General features: G+C 41.8%; 1 protein-coding gene across 2 annotated transcripts in view; it reads right to left on the bottom strand.

Annotated features, from left to right (window-relative positions):
• ST6GALNAC5 (ST6 N-acetylgalactosaminide alpha-2,6-sialyltransferase 5) overlaps window positions 1-22,428 on the bottom strand; it is a 73,045-nt gene that overhangs the window by 14,014 nt on the left and 36,603 nt on the right. For both annotated transcript variants that reach the window (XM_054072847.1, XM_054072846.1), the window contains exon 3: window positions 249-658. In XM_054072847.1, coding sequence (XP_053928822.1) covers window positions 249-658 — 410 coding nt within the window. The remainder of the gene's footprint in view (window positions 1-248; window positions 659-22,428) is intronic.

Raw genomic sequence — 22,428 nt, 5'->3', positions numbered from 1 at the left:
AAAATGTACTCCTAGGTTCTGGTATTCTAAGTTGATGAGGCAATGCTCCATACAAATTATTTTGATCCGTATTTTTTACTTATGTTACAAGGGATGTTATTTGGCATGTCATACCGTATTACAACTCATGAGGCAGAGGATTTAATGGGTGTGATGGTCTCTCTGAGCAGATCTGAAATTGGTACGTATAAACTACATTATTTTACGACTGTATGACTTCCCCCAAATGTATCCACATAAGTTCTCACCTGTCTTTCCCAGTTTCCCGTTTAAAAAGGTCATCAAATTGAAGCATCTTGTGGCGAGAAATCATATATGCTTTTAATTGAGGCAGTATCTGATTCATCAGCTGCAGGTTATTATACACCAAGCCTTTACCATCTCTCCTCATGTAGCTGCTCGGACCCCAGAAGATAAAGACAGCACCGTGACTCATATTTAAGAGTTCGTTACGATTTCGCAAAATCCTCTGAATACTGGAGTGCGCAATGACGCGAAGGCTTGTTTTGTTTCCAACATCTCTTCCATAACCTCGAGTAGGTGCATCATTCATTCGTATTACACACTCCGTCTCGTCGATTCTGTCACCTTGTTTGCTTCCCAGAAGGTGTCCGGAGCTGGTTACCAGTGCACAACTCTTGCAGTGCATTTTTAAAGGCTGCAAAGACATACATACCTCAGAATTAGCTGTAAATAGCTTCCCACTCACTGCACGAGAACTATATTTTACATGTACGTGGCACATTTTACAGCAAATCTCAACAGCATAAATCTCGACCAGCAGTCTTCCCAAATAACTGGCGACACATTACCTGTACATTTTGTAGATGACGAAAAATGGGGCATAGGTGTATAGCCTTTAAAGTTGAAGTTAAGTCCACTGCTTAAATCCTCCTTTCCACCGCTGTGTCATATACAGTAATCACAACAGCTTCTATAATGTTCCCAGCTGCATAGGATTGTATTTCTTCCACTTACCAGAAATGAGCTATAATTAAGAGTACTTTTTTGATTTTTCCTCTTCTGATTTTTCAGGAAATAATCCATTGTAAGTCCTCACAAGCACAAATGTGAATAGCTTTTCTACCTCGGGGTCAGGACTTTTTTGCTAAGGGAAGAGTTATACTTTGGTCCAGTCCTTCTGCACCATCTCCAAGGTGAGGCCATAACCACTGTGATGCCGTTGTACCTCCTTTGTGGTTCAACAGTCAGAGCTGGTCATTAATGTCTGTGTACATTTTACATGTCAGCGAGACGGTGCACTGCATTTTTTTCTAGCTTGTCAGGTCACGCTTAAAAGTTACACAGTAAAATGGAACAGGGGGTGCCTGTTGAGCGAGCGTCTGACCTAACGGAACCAGGAGGGTAAAGTGAGCTTTCATGAAAATGAAATATAAATCATATTACTGTAGTACGCCACCAATATAGACATTGGGAAGAGGAGCAGAGAAGTGTATCTGTTACTCAGCACTGGAACTACAAAGGGGCAAAGGATTAACAGTATTCCCAAAGTGCTAATTTCTATCAAGAATACAATACATTGGGAGGTAAGACTGTAGGTGTGCCTTGGTAGCCCTCCATGAGACACTATCTTGAGCATCTAAAGCCAGTAACAACAGAATAGAGAGCACAGAGTGTGTTTCTTACCGTTTCTTCACCAAAAAAAAAGGCAAACGTAACTGGCTGCTCACCAGTTCTGAGCTCCTTGGAAAGCCATTTTTGGTTCATGAACATTTTAATCTATTTATCTTCCCTAAGGCTGTCTTATCAGAACTTTATTTTCATCATTAACCAAAAAGAATGGCATTCCAGTCCCTTCCTGGAACAGGCATGTCTAATTCCCCACATCAAACACAATATATGCTGAGAGCAATCACCGTTGACACTGGCCTGATCCCGAAGGATATGGAGGAGGTGATGGTATTCATTGGCTCTTGGGAGCGCTCGCAGTCTAAACCCACCCTGGACAACAAGCGTCTCAGTAACTCAAGATCAAACCCTGCGGCAGCTCCTTGTTTGTGCCATTACAGACACAGCCAGCGTATCTCCTGGTGTAGACACGGTGGGTTTACCAGCAATGAGGAGGAGTATTAAGCTTAGTATCAACTGCACGAATGCAGGGAATCAAATGACTAAATCAGCATGATCTCAATCCCCTGCTTGGAAATGTTTTGGCCCCCAGCATAAGAAGAAGGATATTTTACTTAAGTAACTTGTTTTTAATTTTGAAGGTAGTAAGCGGTTCCAATCTGAGATTTTTTTCGATGAGGAAAGCTAACGAATAATAAAGAGTTTTTTAAAATAAAGATAAAATAAACTATAGAATTTATGTAATGATACAACCAGTAACATTTGTGTCTCCATCTCCCCCAAACCATGAGGTCCCTTTTCTTTCACTGACACGGATTGTAATGCAGAGCTAATGATATGGGTAGAAGCGTTCCTGCCTGTGTAAGCCGAGGCTCCTAATGCAGTATTTACATGCATTTTCCTTTAAGCTTTCATCTGCCACTTTGATGAATTACCCAGTGAAAGGCTACAAGGTGAACTAGCTGCTCCACCACCATGCTTGGGAAAGTGAGATGAAGCGCTAATGAGGTTAAAGGAAATGTAGTCAGCACCAATGTTAATTCACATGGGTTTGAATATCCACATAGCAAGACATTTTCACCCAAACAATCTCTGCTGGTTTCTGGCCTACTGAGCTACGACTTATTTCTTTTAAAAGCCTGCCAGAGAATCCATCAATTGTTAGGAAACGAGGGCAACTGTCACTGGAGCTGTGGGAACTTGGGGAAGGGGCTGAGCGAGGGGATGTCAACATTTGCTAGATGATAAACATTAACCATCCCCTGTCCCACATCTTGTCTGAAAACTGTTCCTTCTGGGAAAACGTCTTCAGACTGAACAAATCAGGTATTGCCCAGCTACTACTTCTTGAATGATGCATGGGGGCTGAGCCCGTGTAGCTCACTGCCCCGGGCAAAGCATTTCCAGTCACCTCCGATTCTCTCAGTCGAAACCTACAAAACTCGCACCTAAAAATTGTCAGAGGAATTCACAGCCGAGAGCCACAACATTCTGGTACCAGCTGTTTATAATGCTTTGACAATAGTGAAAGCAAAGAGGGGGGGAAAAAAGCTACTGGCTGTAATGTCATCGCATTGGGAGGCAGCGGCTGCACCAGAAATGTCATCTACTTAAGCAATAATAATGGAGGCACGAGGCAGTTCCGTGGGATTGATGACCAGCTGGGAAAAGTTGATGGCCTGAGAATAACCAGGGGCCATTAAGCCAGAAGAACATTAACTCCGCAGAAAGCTCTCTGTTACGGTAATTATTACAGTGATGTTTAGACAAAAAAAAAAAGGCAAACCAAAGAAAAGCAAACCCGTGACATGTCAGCTCTATTTTAGGTATTTTAGGCAGGCGATACAGCCTTTACTTCGTGAGCCTTCCTTCAAAATGCCCAGAAAAGGGACAGGGTGAGAAGTTGGTGAGGTTTATAGCATCTGTATTAATCGTATTGAAATGTAACACTGAATGCACATGAAAACTGCTGACGCTTAACGAAAAGCTGCCACATCTTTGGATATATACGAGCACCTTGCACAACACGGCAGACGGCGAGGCTACTTCTACTGCACGAGTCAGGTGTATCCATACCCACTGCACTTTGTGAGCGAACCCAATATCAACCCAATGGCCTAAATTACCTCTCAGTTCCAGTCATGTAAAAATACATAGAGGGAGAGAGAGAGAAAAGAGGCTACAGGAGAACAAGCTCACAGTGTTAGAACCCCAGAAGATGGCAAAATCAACCGGTGCTTTCCCTGGATAGATGAGCTATCCCAGGGGAATGAAGGGAGCAAGTGAGCCTTGCTAGGTGCTGGTAAACCCCATAATAACGGAGTGCAACCTTGCTCTGCTCTAAGTACCATGGTCCAAACTGGCTCCCGGCAGCTTTTACTTACACAGATTACAGCCCTGTAAGTACTTTCACCACGTCACATCCCTCATTTCTTTACTACCGACCAACCGACACACAGAAACAAAAAAAGCCACAGTTGTATACTGTTTCTGTATTTTCCAATTTCAGGCAATCCGGTCTATTATTGACTTTAAAATCTCTGTTGTCCAATGATAGAAAAATGTTATTTTCAGACGCGTTATTGCTCAAAAAAAGAATCAATGGAAAAATGTTATTCCTGATTCAAAATGCTTCTCTTAGAAATAATTATTTTCTTTGTGATGAAATCAGATGATCAATATTTTTTTTCTTATAAAAGTATTTTGATTTTAAAGCCAAGATTTAGAAAACAAGACAATTCCCTCTAGTAAAATCAGGAAGACTGGCAAACACACTTTTTCCTACCATGAGTACTTAATGACTTAATGACTACTTTCAAGATCCCCTGGTTCGGATTACTCCATTACCAGTAGCATAAAAGTTTTCTTTCTATAAATAAAAAAATATTTTATCTTGGCAACGATGACCTGGCCAACACAACAACTACGACACGTTCTTCTAGAGTGAAGAACAGCTCAACGCTGAGTTCAACAGAAAAAGACCACCTGTCAGTTCATCGGCACCAGCACTGCTCACAGATACCTCTGGAAACATTACAGATGATTTCAAAGTGTATCGGGAGAGAGCAAGGGAGATTGAGAAAGGTTAACTATCCCAATTCCTCTTGGATGCATGACCTTTAACTAAGCATTTGAGACTAGAAGTGCAAAATATCAGCAAGGTACTTGACAGCTATGTCTTTCTCTTGCACTGCAACACCTCTGTAGCATTTTGTTAGCCAGCGCCAGCATTCCTGCCTTCTGCCTGATCTGGAATGAAAAGCTATAGGGCTTCTTCACTCTTTATTAACTACGTCAACTGTATTACTGAACCAACAACCTCTGCTGCAGGAGCTCCCAAACTGACTGCTAAAGTAAAAGCAGTGGTAGAAATAAGAGGACTGATGTACAGGAAAGCAAAACTCTTTCCATTTTCAATTGAATTATTTCAGTATAGGGCTATATTGATGGTTAAAAACCCACACTTAAACAGCACAAAAGACAGTCTTACTGGTTGAGGAGAAAGCGAACCTATTCCAGAGCTGTCTAGCTTTCTGGTTTTGTTATAAAGCAGATCATTTCTCTGGTAGGAGTTTCACATCTCTGCTCCGTAGTGCCCATTGTGCACAACAGTGAGCTCGTGACACTCGCTGTGTGTTAGTATTTGCTTTTTATGTTCCTCGCCTTGTGCACAAAACTTAATCAGCATTTTATACGTGATGTTAATGAATGCTGTGTTCACCTCATGTTCAATGTAATTTATTACTTATGGCTTGTTCTTGATTGCTGGGTCATCAGCCACTGGCAACAACACTGAGTAATTAATGCATCACCAGTAATATCCTATTCTGTCCTGGCAGCTTCAGCTCGAATTTTTTCCTTTTTTCGTAGCATGGAGCAGCTCTAAGGTTTCTCCCAGGCTGCTGTCTTGGGACCACTGCTCTGCTAGGCGGGCTGCTCCTTCCCAGCTCTCCTCTCCCAGAGGACACCACCACTGCCACAGCCGATACTCCAAACGCTGCAGGAGCTCCAGGCATCCCCAGCCCACTGCTGGCACATCACAAACAGCTGCTCCAGCTCTTGTGAGCCTCTGTCACTCATCACTGCTCCAGGTATAAAGCTTCTCTTGCCATTACGTCTATCCCTCTTGAGCAAGCTAGACATATTTCTAATGGTTGCCTCTTTCCTTAATATTTTCCCTAGAAGACTGATGATCTTAAGGCCAAATCTGCTTTTCTTTGAGAAATTTGCCTTAAGTTGCTCCAGGGGAGGTTTAGATTGGATATTAGAAAAAAAAATTCTTTATTAAAAGAGTGGTGAAGCACTGGCAGAGGCTGCCCAGGGGAGTGATGGTGTCTCCATCTCTGGAGGTGTTCAAAAAATGTGTAGATATGGCACTTTGGGACATGGTTTAGTAGGCACGATGGTGTTGGACTGACAGTTGGATTTGATGATCTTAGAGGTCTTTTCCAACCTTAATGATTCTATGATTCCCAACAATCACCTTGAAATAGAACAGAAACCCTGAAGCTTCACCTTTGCAAAGTAACTTCTGCTCTGTTAACTCGACGCAGCAAGTTTCAGGGCTCTGCCTCATTTGTGAAGTACACTTCTATGCACTTCAGAACCGATTTCCACAGTGCAAGTACTCTGGGAGACGTGAGCACTGGAACAGCTGTCCAGGGAAGTGTCTGAGTCACCTTCCCTGGAGGTGTTTAAGGGATGGGTGGGTGAGGTGCTGAGGGACATGGTTCAGGGACTGTTCGGAATGGTTGGACTCAATGATTCAGTGAGTCCTTTCCAACCTGGTGATTCTATGATTCTATAAAATAATGCAAGGTTCCCCATAATATTTGTTTTGCAAGATATTGATGATGGAATAATCATAAAAGAACTAAAAATGAAAAAACATGCAAACACAAAGAGGTATTTTTCAAGTCCCATCTACCTGTCACGCTACGTGACGATGCTCTCAACCTAGTGTTCTCTGATCAGTGAAAATTATTCAGATGCACACTGAGATATTTTAAGTAGCACTTCTGTGTATAAACAGCTGGAACAAAAAAAGCAGACTGAAACACTTTAACCACAACAAGAGCTTTGAACTTCAATCAACTGTGACTCACTGCGGCACACACCCTTTTCAAGTCTCTGCGGGTATCGATTTTGTGGTCCCAAGTTCTGATCTAAGAGGTGATTTCGCTTTGACAGTGACATTTTCACATGTATGTTCAGACAGGGAGCAGAGCTTAATTTCTGCACTTTGCACACCAGCTCAGACTTTCCCTCAAGTTTCATAAAACTTCATTCCTTAACCTTTGTGCCAACAGGTACAGAGAGCTCTTAAAGCGAGCAGACGTTCCTCTGAACAAACACATTTATACTTTTCGTTGCACTAGACTTCTGGAGTGTTAGAGAATCTACCATGGCACAAACTGCATTATCCACTGAACTAAAAGCACTGATTGCCTTGAAAATTGTATCCCAGTGACTGATTTCACACAAGTAAACAGAAAGGGTTAGGAGATACCACTTGCCCAACATTGTTAATCCTTATGCAAATCCAAATAACAAGGATTCGCAGCAAAACTTTGCAATTCAAAAAAGGTCTGGCAAGTCTGTTCATAAAGATAAATGCATGTCTGTTTAAAAAGATAAAAGATAAAACAAATGAATTTCTTAGTGCTTCTCTTTGTTTCTTGGGCTGTGGAGCTTGAATATGCTAATGCTGTGGAAACATTAGCATCTTCATTTCCCATTGAAGGTTCAGAGTTAATTATATAACTGGACTCTGCTTTCAGATATTTGGTAAGCAGAAACAGTGAAATCACCACATTTCAGCACACGCATTCATCACACCAGCGATCACGGCGCCCTCGGTTTGTTTTCCTCTAAGGAATGGACTATTTTTGTTTTCCGTGATACTATACTGGTGGGTGTCTGCAAAACCTACAGTAAAACCACAATAATTCTATTTTCAAAAGGTCCCTAGACATACCTAATTTGATTTCAAAACACGAGGCTGTATTATGAAAAGAAAGATAGAAAAACAAATGCACTCCATAAAGCTTTCACTGGGATAATTTTCTTCGAAAAAGTACCGTTAAGCACATTACTCAATGAAGAGTCTTCTGCTTGTGTGAAGTGTTTTCTGGCACATTAATTCTTTTTTTCAGGGGACTGCCTGCTACTCAAAGCTTCCATTAGATTAATTAAAATATGGCTCCTCTGACTGGAAAGAAAAGGCACGAGTTTGGTTACAGGATGCTGAGCACCTATAGAAACTGAGCCCTTTCTCTTTACCAGCAGAAGCAGCACAGGAGACTGAACAAGAAGATAACTTCTAGTATATGGAGCACATTCCTCTTATTTGGAAGCGTGATTACCGGGTGCTGATGTTTCCCCCTAAGCCACCCGAAGTGAATACAAGGTGCAACCTTGCAAATTGTCAGCACATATAAAGCTAAGATTTAGAGAGTAGTTTCCATCCTGCATCCTATAAATGTGTCCTGTGAGGAAGATTAGTATCAATCATAGGCTTATTGGAGAGGGAGATAGGATACAATGATAACCTGAAGCTATCAACTAGAGTAATGGTCTAAGAAGAAAAAGCAATCAGAGAAAGAAAAGAATATCCTCAGTGAAAGACAGAACTGGAAAATCAGGCAGGAATGTATCACGTTGATGAACATGAGCTGCTATATAAGAGAGAGAATCATATGAACAATATACAGGCTCTAAAGAAATGGTTATTGCCTAATGTTTATCTTAAAAGGAGTGCAAATAGACACCCATATTACATCAAACTGCTTCACTTTTGTTCTGCAGCTAAAGTACTCGCACTAAAACGCAATAAAGCCACAAGCGTGGTGTCTTAACTATGCAAATTGTTATCACTGAAGTGTCAGGAAACGAGGAATTATGTCAACGGTCTATAAAAAAGGTATTGGACAGTCTGGATTTTTGCTTTAGAAAGCTTTCGTATCTCCTCTGCTTTGGTATTTTTTGTTAATTCTTTCCAGTTTAAATGTGCCATGGAAACACGTCCTCAGCTGCTCCCTCTGGACCTGCCATGGCTGTGCAAGACAGGTTTTATCTAACTTCATAGGTAAACATCACTGATCCTTAAAGCTTGTGCCTAACTCTTCAAATTCAAGCACTTGGTGCTTTCTGTGACACTACTGACTCACCCAAACGCATCTAAACCCTCACTGCCACCATTATCACTGCAATAATGCGACAGCAAGGACACAACAAGCCTTTCCAGTGGCATCCAGTTCTAACATAACAACTTCCACGCAGCACAGAGTCCCTAGAACAGACCAGATGATATTTAAGACCAAATATCTGATTAGTAAGAGTTAATAACCCCATAGAGAATTTTATCTAAAATATATTTTCTGTATATCTTGTTGAAGTAGACTGAAATAAAGTCTCCTCACTCCTCTGAAAGGTCAAAAATCGTTCAAAAACTTTGTTCAAAGGTCTTTGTTTCAAAAACTGTCAAAAATGTTCAGCCTCACAGTGTTCTCTACGGCCTTTTGATTTTCATGTAGCCCCACGTAATCTTCACCCCCTTACTTTATATTAACCCAGACTGCTCTATGTGCTTTTACCGCTGTTCCTCTGAGTTAACAGCACATCAGAAGTAAGGGAATGAAAGCAGATTAAAAATCTTGGGGTTTTTTTTGCCATTAAGATGCTGAATCTTAGTTTAAAATGTTTTCCTGAGGATATATCAGGTGCAAGAACACACAATGTTGTGCTGCCGCTGCAGCAGGATGCCATGATAGCCTCCATAATCATTGGGGTGCCGACACTTAAGCCAGATGCTGGAAACTGGTAGTGGCAGCAAAATTGGTCAGAACGTCCATTTCATTCAATAGCTACAGGATGCAGAAAGTAAAGCATTGTGGATTTCTCACATATATGTAGAGAAGCAAATAGAGACTCTGCTTTGAGCTAAAATATTCGCATATTCAGTTGTGGACTAAAACTAGATGAAAAGAAAACATCTTGAAGGCAGATGTTTAAACACCTATATTGGTATCGGCAACTATGATCACTATAATTTTAACTGGCTTTGGACTACACTAAATTTGAAAAATAATCCTTTGAATTCAAGAGTCGGCTCTTCAGGCCCCCCCCTTTTTTTTTAAAGGGTCTCAAACATTCCAAACATGTCTTTCCAATTGTTTACTATTATCACAGTCCTGATGAGGAGATAAAAAGAAACAAATAACCATACTTATCTCATCAGCATGTTTGTTTTGAGTCTATTTGGCAGTGTGCAGGTTAAGACGAACCCAAACACTCCGTGGACAGACACATTTAGCACTGAAATGCACCCACCAACAAGGGTTAATTAGACAAACGAGTACAGGAGATGCCATTCTGTCTGCCAACGTGGTGTTACTTCTCTGAAGAGGTGCTCTCCTATTTATAGCAGTACATCAAAACTATCTTCTGAATAAGTTAGCGGTAAATAAGTTTGGGTGAAAAGAGACAAAGGAAGGTCTGTCTCGGAGGAAGGTACCCTGAACTGCAGGGAGATTGAGAAGAGAGAGTCCTTGAAAACCTGAGGCAGGAATGGGCTGAACACAAGTCAGCCAATTACAGGCAGAGCAGGATTTTGACCTTGCTAAAAGTACAGTTCAGGCTACTTCCATATCTATGTATTTCACAGACATGTATAACCGTGCCATCTCTTGTAGCTGTGGCACATAAATGCTTGTATCCATGTTTTACTGTCAACTAATTGAGTGATAACACTCGGATAAAACTCTTCAGCAATATTCCTTGCTTAAAGATGGACCTTACCAACAACCAGGGGAACAATGCAACTTAAATCCACAGTTACCCAACGTATGTGGTCAGGGAACTAGAAGTGTAGCAGGGTGTGCCACAGAGAGGATGCAAGAGGTAGGTTTAAGAACAGACAGCACAGAAGTCAGGAGAAAAGGAATCATCTTTTAATGAGCAGCAGCAGAGACTAAACCTTCCGGCAAAGAGGTGAAATGCAAAGTACCAGAATCCCAGGGGATTTGTGGGTGCTTTATACACTTTACCGGCTTTTTATTTTACATTAGGAATCCTAAATTGTACTCCTTGGATGTGATGTATGTCTCACTCGAAGTGCATTTCACCTGGTAGTGACATTAAACTGCTCACTTCTTCCTGAGCTGGGAGGGAGGGGGAGTGTAGTTCACTGGGTCGCTCCTTGGATCCATTTCACAATGGGAACAGGAGACAAAGAGAAGTAAAAACAAAGCAGGGTTAAAAAAAATATATATATCAGTGGATGGCACTGCTTTCTTTAGTGACACGAATTTATACAAAATTCAGCCCCAAATGCTACGATAAGAGGGGTGACGGCAGTGGTCAAGGAAGAACGAAAAGGAGACATGGTAGCATGGACAAGAAGTGCTGCGCTGCAGAGGTTTTTCCAAGTGTCTCTTAAGCTTTTATTGTTTCAAATCACCATTATGGAATGCCTTGCCAGCTAACTGATACCTGTCACAAGGAAATCTTAAGTTCTGTAACCAGCATTTGCTTTTCAGGTCTCTACGACACCTGGCTGGTGCTCAGGATTCTTGTCTCATGCAAATGAACTTCTGTCACAGTTTCTTCAGAGCAATAAGCATATTCTGAAACATAATAGTTTTTCTGCTCACGGGACAGGTAGGTCATCTTTCCTGCTTTACAGCCCCAAATAACGCCCACCCACCAAAACAGCACTTCTGACAAACCTACACCTCTCCAGAGTCCAATTTCAACTCTCAAGGGAGACAGCAGGGTATTTTCTTCTTGCGGAGGAGAAACACTGAAGTGTTAACAGCTTTTTGTATCAGAATCTTTCAGCAAAGAGCTAAGAAGAGGAAGACCTACTACTCATGAGGTGTAACTGTTTCATTCCACTGAACAAAGATGTGACCAGGGGGGTTCATCTTGCCTTTACTCTACAGTCTGTGGGTTGTCCTCGGGGGCTGCTTTACCCTCTAGCAGAAAGGGCCAGGAGGCTCTGCCTGCGGCTGCTAGTAGGGCGAGCTGGGACCAGCCTTTCTGCTGCCCGCACGCCCACATTTATCAGGAGGTTCTTGGGAGCTGCCTGCTGTTCACGCTCCTGTCCCACCCTCAGAGCCCAGCAGCCCCGTCCACCCTGCTGCACGCCCCCCGTGTCCTGTACCTCTCCGATCCCCTACGCTGCCCACTCAAGGTCACCGGCAGCCCCGCTGGCTTTTGCACCGATCTCACAGGATTGGCATTTTTGTGAACAAACAAACCCGCAGAGGGCAGAAGGGACAGAGCACGGAGAGGCGAACACGGTGACAATCTGCTAGGAGATGGCACGAGAGCATAACCCTGACTCGACCTGTCCAGGCACGGTGAGACCAAGAGTGTCCACACCGCTCTCCCGAGAGAGTCCGTGAGGACATCTGACACCCTGACACCCCCAAACCCACTGTCAACCAAGTGGGAATTTCACCTTCAGCGTGGCAGCGCCTGCGTGTTGTCAGCCTGCCCGTTTCCCAGACTTAAGCATCTGAGGAGAAAGCAACACATCCTCCCAGGAGAAACCGTTGCTTCTGTTAGCACCGCAAAGCCCGGAGAAGCCTCTGTCCTGGAAATCCACATTTGCAGGAATGAGCTGCCAAACTCCACTGGGGTGTCAGCACTTAATTACAGCCGGAGCGCGGTTCAAATCTTTCCTTTTCTGTCATATGTTCTGCTTCCCAAAACACAAAACCCAGCAACAGAGCAGGAGTCCTATCCCTCAAAAACAAAACATCACACTACAGCCCTACTATTATAATTAAACAGAAATTAATTACCTTCTATTGAAATGGACAGGTTCTGAAGGCTTAGCTGGTTTTCTTTTGAATTGTTGTTTAAGATTTTGAACACAGCAAAAATCATCTTTTTAACATGCTAAACGCACCGGGGGTTTTGTTTGCTTTAACAGACTGCAATGGATGCTACATTTGCATTTAATTAAAAAAAAATAAGTTATTAAAATAGTTTATTTTGGTCCGACGTGTATTTGTTTAGCATGTGGATGGTTTCACATCAGAAATGAGATAATTTTTTTCAGTCCGTATTGGGCAACAGACAACTGGGAAGGCAAATAAAAGGAAAAGATCAATAAATTTTCAAAAGCAAGCTTGTTAATGCAAAACCACTGGGTCCTGTCACAATTAGATTATTTCTGAATATTCACCACTTCCAAAGGAATCAATCCCTATCCAAAAAGATAAATAGGACGTCACCTTTTTGACAGGAACAAAACAGCACAACAGCAGAAGCTGGAATGCATGTGGAAACCTCTCACCAATATGTAGTACGCCTTAGCCAAAGGTGATATGAACAAACAGCTCCTACGGGTGGGTGGATGCCACCATCCCTTCCAGCTGCACTTCCAGGGGCACAGCTGGCTGCGTGACCGCAGGCTGGGTCTGCCAGGGAGAAAGAAAGTCTAATTCCCATCTCCTGAGCAGCCTTACACGGGAATCAGGCGAAGACTTTGGCAGATGCAGAGAGAGAAGTGTAGGCATCCAGTTCACTTGAAATTCAAATGAGGAAACAGTGAGTTGGTTTATGCGCTTTCAGGGTTAGGCAGCAGCTAAGCAAGGAATTTCTTTTTTTTAACTGTAATTGTACATTTGGGCTTAGGAGTGAGGCTTTAATTGGGTTAAGTCCTGCTTTAGATACCAAAGCTCTTTGTGGGCTCTAGCTCTGCGTTCCTGTATTAAATAGAAGTCCTAAGGAACCGCTTCTTTGTAGCCACATACCTGATTCATCACTCTTTGGAGGGCTACAATAAATCTGTCATGGAAGCCCACTAATTGCTAGTAAATCACCGAAGCTGGAAGTGTCACAAGCATATCCAAAAAGAGGAAAAGTGAAGAACCGAACGTCCTAAGAGCTCTGGGGTGAAATTCTGTCACTTTACAGATGAACCCGTAATCTATGGGAAAATAAATGATGTATAATGATTACTAAATTTGAAATCAAATCTTCACATGGGGACAATTCAATAAGGTTAGGTGATTATAGGACTATGCAGCAGCATCAATTATGGAGCCAGAAATAGCCTCACATCCCTCAGAGGCTGCAAAAACTCTGCATCGCTTTATTCACCAACATCAGAGGACATTCACTTTCATCAAATAGTCTGGGGGTTCTCACTTGGAAGGAAAAAAAAAAAAAGAAAGTAAAAACGGAAGGCATAAGCCCAAAAATGACTGGCAATGATCCTAACTTATCATCTGAGCTACCATTTGCTCTGCCAATTGATGGGAAATGAAGTGTGATCAATTCTAGTCCATTGTACATCGTTCCCATTGATTGATCTGCCAAATCCTTGATTGAATAATTAGTTAAAATATCAATATCTGCCATTTTTGCACAATGCTCACAAGACGAGGGCCTAAAGTTTCCATAAAATGGAAAATTACCACGTTATCTGTAACTTTACATTTTCTTTCACATATGACTAAGCCTTGATATTGCCAAAATATGGCATAATAACAGCGTGTAAGAAGTAGCAAAATCCAGAAGCATGAAATCTAGAGGTCAGTGCAACCCCTGAAGTAATGCAACATACATTTTTAATCTTACAGATGGATAATAAGCCATATCAGAAAGGATTAAATCTATGCTCCTCATTTACAACAGTTCACTTCAAGCAGCAACTTGTCTATTTTCCATTCCCAATACCAAGGGAAACAGTGCTAACTCAGGTACTCGATGGTGACTGACAGCAACGCTGACATTTTAATAGCGGCTCCTGTTTAAGAGCACTCTCACCATCCTGTGATTCTTAAATAAAGATTTAAACTACTTTCGATGCAGCAGAGCTCTGCAGACCAGGCAATCTGCTGTTAGGGCACATGAAAAGATCGGGGTTTCTTTACTGGGTGTGTAACAAGCTGTTCCAAAGCCATTAATTACACTAAGCAAGACACTGCCCGACACTATACTTTACATCACAGTCCCAAGTCTGAACTGTTAGGAAACAGGGACACCACATTTACTTTTCTATCTCAGACACAAACGGTGTTAACTGCAAATACAAACCAGTTGTTCGGTGCAAAAACAACATGACTTGGAAACCGGCCCCTTTATAAGTATCTTGGCATTTCTGTGTTCAGTTCTCATGCGTGGATGTAGTTACCAAATATCCTGATGCCACAGCAGTATGTAAAGACACCACCTCACCCCAAACCATTCTGCTACGGCTTTGGGTGCACTCACCACCTTTCCCTTTAATTCCAGTATCTATTTCCTTCTTATTTGCCAGTGAAAAGCAAAACCAGAAAGAGAAAAGTACAAACTGAAAATGCAAATGCATCATCTGAAATGCAGGAAAGTGCTGGTGGCTTGAACAGAAAAAAAAACGGAGAAACTATGTGAAAGAGAAAATATCCTACTCCACATCACGGATGACTAATTTCTTCCCATACTGTGCTGTAATAAATCCTAGCCTTTGCTAACACAGGAATAGGAAAGCTCTTTCCCAGAGCTAATAAAGACATGCCCTGCTTAACGCTCACTTTAGTGTGCATAAATGGAAGACATTTCTGGTTTGCCAGGTAGCGGCACCTCAGATAATCCAAAGAAAACAGATTCATCTTTCTTTCTGGGCTGACAGCAGGTTAAACGTGTAATGCCATAGCTTCGTACCTACACAAGGTTTCCTTTGGACATCACACCAACCCTATCCTTATGTTTAAACTGGCAGAAAATATCATGCCAGTGTGATCCTCGTGCTTGCTGGCTGATTGTTTCTTTGATGTCTACGCTGGATATGTTTGGAACAGCCAGGACACGTCGCAGTGTATTCCTATGGCCACTGCTGTAGTGCAGTATTCTGCATAATTCTTTGAGATGAATATTCCTTAAGAGAGGAGATCTGCAATACAGAGGCAGCCCATGATCACAGAAAAACTATAGATTCAAGTTCAATATCTTCTTAAGTCAAACCAGGTTTCTCGCACAACTCTATCAACAGGATTTTCAAATTAGCGAGGTGACACAGGTCGAACTGATTGCTTCCCTGAATCCCTTCACCAGGAACAGCCTGAGAGATACAGGCTCTGCAAGCTCCGTGCCATGTACCGACTCTTACTGTGGAAATGTGAATTACATATATACGTTTACTATTTGCACATGAATGTAGTCTGAAGTAATCTGGTTCTGTGTATTTTTCATGTGTAAACAGGTCTCTTACATGTTCTGAATGATGCCTTTTAAGCTTATTTATAGACCAATTATCCAACATTATCTTGCAAGATTTTACATTCTGTTTGTAAAAGACTGGAATGACCAACTCAAGTCTACAGACAGACAAAACGTTAACCCATCACCTTCATCATCAATAACCCCATAGTTGATGTGCTACCCATGGCAGTTTGGGTCTTAGCTGGCCTCTCTCTTCCTTTCAAGAACAAAACCCCTTATCTGTGGTTCTCTACAGGGCTCAGCTCTAGTGAGTATTAATTAAGCACTGAGTATCATGCTAGAAAATGCCTCCTCTCTCCCTCCTAGCAAGGCTACTTAGCAGGGGGTATATAAAATATAAAATAAAATATTCTACCCTTTCCAGATTAGCCCAAAGCACAAACAAGTAGTAGCAGTCTCTTTGTTCTTCTTACCCAGAGCAAATGCTACATCAGGTTTGAGAAAGGCAGTTGCATCTTGAACAAATTGGCTCCAGGAATCAATCAAGTTACCTCATCCAAGAAGAGGTAGATGTCTAGACTTTTAAATTTGTGGAAATGGTTACTAGGTATTCTGTAATAATGACAACATGATGGGCTGACAAGGTTTTATCTTCCTCTGAGATTGGAAAATTCTGATTCTGCTTGACAATAACTGTAAATTATTTACAGTGTAAAGATCTGGTAGATACCATGCAGTCTACTACACCTGGGTGTATGGAATTCTCGCATACCATAATTGTGCACTATATATGCATTGATAAACGGCAGGCAGAATATTTCTATCTTGAATAATTTTCCACATATTAAGCATTCATCTTAATACCAAGCCTTTTCTTATCTGATTATTTTATTAAGAATTGGTAGGGGGGTTTATCTAGCTAAAGCTCACTGAACGAAGGAGGGCCTCCAGTTGTTAGCAGGTCAGGTAAAATGTGGCTAAAGAAGCTTCAGTACTGCGCAAGATGCCAACACGCTCTCCAAAGTAACATTTACTAAACAGATTTTCACAAGCAGCAATTTCTATTTACTAAAGTGGTAAATGCAGTCATGCAGAATCAGAAAGAATTAAACATTCTCTGTGAAAATTAGCCATGCAGCATCACAGGAGGTTCCCCTTTATCCAGCATCAGTTAAATCTCGCCGTCTCCTAATAAGGAGATTAAATTTCCCCTTTACAACTCTCTTTCCAAGTGCCTAACTTACACTTCAGCGGGCTTTCAAAGGCAGGCTGCCTTCCCTGAATTTTCTCTCAAATCCAGGCTGCTTCCTTTGCACTAAGCTTCTCCCCTTGCTATTTTTTCAGTGTTTTTCCCTTTCTTTCACGGTTGCTCCCTCCCCAGCGTATCTTTATGTTCCAGGCTAAAATCCCTATGCCACATACACACCCTTGCAGAGATACAACATAATTGAAGCACATATCACAAATTAAGAACAGACTTGAAACATCCCTGAAATCCCTTTTGAGGATGAAGGGAGCGCATAAAAAAAAGGAGAATGCGAACGTGGACTTCAGGATGTTACAGATAAGAGCCAGGAACACCATAGATTTCAATCTTTTCTTGTATTTCCAATCACTACAGGGCTTCCAGAGACTTCATATGGACAAACTGCAGCCTGTGGACAGTTTATAAAATGTGTTTTCTGCACGTATTTTCACTTGTTAAAACCATACAGCTCTTACTTAAATTAAGCATATTTTGGTAACTCCAATATATTTATGAGTTCAGGGTCTACATTCTGGGGTTTTTTTCCTCTTGAGAATGCAATGACAATTGCTTTTGACTTAAGCCTACAAATTAACAGCACTTCTGGCTCTAAGTAGACAAGCTTCCCTCCAGCGGCCACATAAGGCTTTTCTTGACTCATGTGCTACCGAGAAAGAAGGATGAGTTACTGCATGTAGTACTTTCAGACGGATGATCTGCTTGCTCTTCTTACAATATTGCCAATTGTTACAATTTTATTATATATTTCATAATATTGCATGTTTTTCTTTAATCTCCAGCTCCCAGCGTGACGGGACTAGAAAAGAACAACTCTCTCAGAGCAGCTGAGAAATTGGGAAGTGTAACATTAAGTACACAATGAAACTTCAACAGCAAAGGAAAAATTACACTCCAAATATGATAGTAGCATTTTTAGCTTATACTTTTAAAACCAACATATTAGTTGGACACAATTTCTCATTGTTTAATTCCCACTGTCCAGAGCTCTGATATTTAGGGAGTGTGTGAAGAATGGTCATATACGCTCACTTCAGACTCCTGTGCTTAACATAACTGAGATAATGCTGCTTAATCTCTATCTACTCTCTACCCAGGAGTTCTGAGTAGCCCTAACTGGCCAGTGTTGTGTCACATTTTCTCCTTTAACCCTGTTAGCATCAGGATTCACAGAATCACAGAATCACAAGGTTGGAAAAGACCCATTGGATCATTGAGTCCAACCATTCCTAACACTCCCTAAACCATGTCCCTAAGCACTTCATCAACCCGTTCCTTAAACACCTCCAGGGAAGGTGACTCGACCCCCTCCCTGGGCAGCCTCTGCCACTGCCCGATGACTCTTACTGTGAAGAATTTTTTTCTGATATCCAACCTGAACCTCCCCTGACGGAGCTTGAGGCCATTCCCCCTTGTCCTGTCCCCTGTCACCTGGGAGAAGAGCCCAGCTCCCTCCTCTCCACAACCTCCTTTCAGGTAGTTGTAGAGAGTAATAAGGTCTCCCCTCAGCCTCCTCTTCTCCAGGCTAAAACCTATCCAGGGTTTGGATAACCCCGCTCTGCCTCCAACTAGCAAAGCCCAGCATTTCTTCTGCCTCAATTTTGGACATCCTCCTCTCCCAAACCAGCTCTGCACCAAAAGCTGAGAATTTCCCGTACGCACAAAGTTTCTGCAGGGTAACTTCAACATCACGGCAACTTCTCTCTGCTCAGCCACCCTGCTGCTGGCTTCATTCCCGCCTTCTAGGACACGGCACTGGTATTTCAGTGAGTCTATCCCTACTCCCTCCCTAATAGGTGCACTGGAGTTTCTATTTGCTAACTCTTCACATTTTAGCAAAAGGTTCTATTGGAAGCATCCCCTCCACTTCTCCTTCTGAAGAAGGAGCCACTAAGGTGTCACTTGCCAGATGTCCTGGTAAAAAAAGAGAGGTCCTTTGGACCACTCTTTCTTTCTTGCTCTCCTCTTGAGAATAACCCAGTGACTCTTCATTCTTGCAGGCAAAATTTCTGCTCACCCTGAGAGAGTGAACTTATTGCATCCCAGCCTCCCTGTCCAGTTCTTGGCTCTCACACACGACTCTCAGAGTGACAACGCAAACGAAAGGAATTTTTGTAAAATCAATTTGGAGTGAGATTGTAAGCGTCTCACTGAAACACCTGGCAAAATCCTTCCTGCCAAATGAGAGAGATGTTACTAACTGCCTTAAAAATTGATCCTGAAAGAATGAGTCACCTTCTCAGCAAGTAGGACTTGGCAGGACTGATTTGCATCACAAAGCCACCGCTGCCTTCTGGCATCCTGAAGGCACTGTCAGTGACAAAGCCAAGGACTGAAGGGATAGAGATGCAGATAAGAATCCCTTATTCCTAAGGCAAGCTTTAGCTGCAGAGCTAGCCTGAACTTTTAACTACTGCTCCCTACCACTTTCCCACCCACACAGGAAAGCTTGTGATCTGCCTCAGAGGACACTTTCAGCTAGTGTTAACCTAGGACAGGCTGAAGCCCTGATGGTGCTCTTTCCAGGCTGGAAATCATGCCACCCAGGGGCACATCCATCCCACATGCAGCAAGCATTACCGGCCAGTTCAGCAGGATGAGATGCTGTTGTTCTCCAACACACATCCTAAATTTTCTACCGTGAACTATGATCACCAAGAGTTGCTGGAGCAAAGATGTGCCAGGAGAAGACACCATAGCTTTCATCTATGTAACTCGATTTTGGCATAAATGAGCTCACATCTTCTAAAAAGCTTTTCCTTGGGTAGCAGTAAATATGTAATATTGTAATTTATCACCAAAGATCCCATTATTACACTGAAACTAACTCCATTTAAAGAACTTTCAACTCCCTGAGGGTTTCAAGCAATTCCCAGTAAATTTCCATGTCTAGATACGTCAATAAATTCAGTCTCTCAAGCAGCTTGAATAATCCACCACGGGAATAATACTGCATTTACAAAATGTATGCAAATAAATCTGACAAACAAAAATATCAGTTAAAAACAAAAAGACATCCTTTATTTGTACTTACCAGTATTAAGCACAATTTTTCCCCATTTTCTTTGTTTTCTACCAGACAAACTGCAAAAGTGTGATTCCTTCACAGCCAGTAATCCTGCTGAGCTTCACCTTTTACCCCAGTCCCTTCATGAAATTTGTTCCAGCTGCCGAATGTGACAGGTATGCGGCAATACACACTCCGTGATGAGCATTTGTGACGGCATTCGAGATGACCCAGTTTTCAGGGGAGTTCATGTATCTTAGTGGAAAAAAATCCCTATCAATGAATAGGATAGGAATGCTATTATTGCATTATCGTCTCTACCAACCCCTCCCAAAGAGAGAGACACTCGTCCTCCGTACTCCGTCCTTCTCATTCACAGGTAATTTTTATTCTACAGGTACATTATTGTTACAGCAAAACGAGTATATTATGCCAAAAAAAAAAGGCTGTGATCACACCTTTTCTCTTCCCTCAACACCCACAAGGCTCCTTAGCACAAGTCTGGCATATGATTTCCTGCCTTGACCATCAACAGTAGCGGAGACGAATTTATTCCCATTATCCACATCCCGAAGAAGCCAACAACGCCACTGCCATTTCAGTAAGGCATTCCCTCCAAAAAGCTCTAGAAATTCCAGTTTCTTCAGCCTTTCTTTTAGGCAAACAAACAACTACACCTGGTCTACACCACAGACCAACTACAAAATCAGCCTGAGCCATAATGCTCTGAAAGTTCCTTTGTTCAGTTTTCTGCTTAGCTGTCACATGGGCACAGCCGTGCTTTGCTTACTATTAAATACAAATTTCATCTTACTATTTGCAGCCCTGCTTTTTACAAGCACTAACTATGGTAGTTTTTTTGCTCTCAAGGCAAGTATTCTCTGGTCAAAACCAGAAAAGCAAATACAAAACCTCTCCTCTTTCCCTTCCACATCAGATTTGTTTAATAAAAAGGCCATTTTGGTTTTCTCCTATGTTTTTCTTAGCATCTGGGATCCAAACATAAAGTTAGGTTCATCACAGACAGTAACTAGGATTCTGCACTTTCTGCCAGTTGGCAACTTAGTTGATGAGGAGTAAGGCAGAAAAAGAATTCAAAGTTCAATACTCCTTTCCATCACTTAATGCAGAAATCAGCCAAAGAGAAAGAAAATCTAATGTGAATAACAGGAAGAAATAGTGAACAGAGACTGTACAACATGCTTGCCCGAAGGCTGAAGAAGCTAGCTGATGCTCCGAGGACTTTCATGAGTTCTATGTAAAACGCTCAATGGATAATATGCAGAAAGAGGAGCAGGGCTTGAACAAAGCCTTTGGCTCCTGCTCCTGCTTGCTCAGTTCTTTATGCCTAGAGGCACAACTCCAGCAAGAAGTACCAAGAACACCTTATACCCACAGGTTTGTTTGTAATTGACAGATTAAGGTTGTATCCTTAGAGAAAGAATTGTAAATTGCCTCTGACCAAGAGAGACAGGAAGGAAGATTTTGCCTTCTGTATTCTAGATAAGCATTCTGACCACCAGGCCACTCTTCAGGGCAAAGCATAATTGAGGACTAGACCTTTCTTTGCAAAGGTGACCTCAATCGCTGATTTCTAAGAAAAGCGTAGAGGAACTTATTTCAGGACCAGCATTTAGCACAGCATAAACAAAGTGTTTCTTCAGAGCCGTGAATAAGGATGAAGATAGGATATTTAAGACATAAACCCTCACTCATTGTTTCCTATTATCTCTTGGTTTGTGGGTTTGTTTTTTCTTTTCCCCAGATAACTGTATAGACTTAAACATATGGTAATAGTATATACTTATGAAATACTGCATAAACCAAGGAGATCTGGCATCTTTTGAGCATACACAGTTATACCTCCAAGGCTTAAACACTATTGAAATACTTAGCATGTTCAAATATATTATTATGTCTTATACATTTGATTCACAGACATTTCTGAATGTAACACAAACTCTTCTTTTCACTAAACAGGAGATGCTATTTCCTGCAATACACATCCTGTGAAAAGCACGGCAGTGGTTGTCTAACATCTTTGTTTTTCTTCCACGCACCTTTATCTCCATCACTAATTTTGCAATTTCAAGTAAATCCCAATGTATATCTTCTGTGAGAATATGAGACACTGTGTTCCCTTCGCATTTACCGAGAAGCATAGCCTGCACCGTTTCTCTTGAACATGGCTTCGAACGTGTTCTTGACAGAAAAGCGCCCACCTTATTGATTCAAACAATATCTGAGAGGCATCAAAACTACAGCAATAGTTTAGCTGCTAGCATGAATCACAAACTATTTTTCAGCACATTCGAACTGGGATCTTACTGCCCTGAACACTGACACATAAATACAGTTATCTGACATAATGCAATTTCACAGCAAAATCACATCAGTGCATTGACTT

The sequence above is a fragment of the Cuculus canorus genome, chromosome 8 (genome assembly GCF_017976375.1).
Source record: "Cuculus canorus isolate bCucCan1 chromosome 8, bCucCan1.pri, whole genome shotgun sequence".
Taxonomy (NCBI): domain Eukaryota; kingdom Metazoa; phylum Chordata; class Aves; order Cuculiformes; family Cuculidae; genus Cuculus; species Cuculus canorus.
The sequence above is the reverse complement of the archived record's forward strand: the minus strand, read 5'-3'. Positions and strand labels throughout refer to the sequence as shown.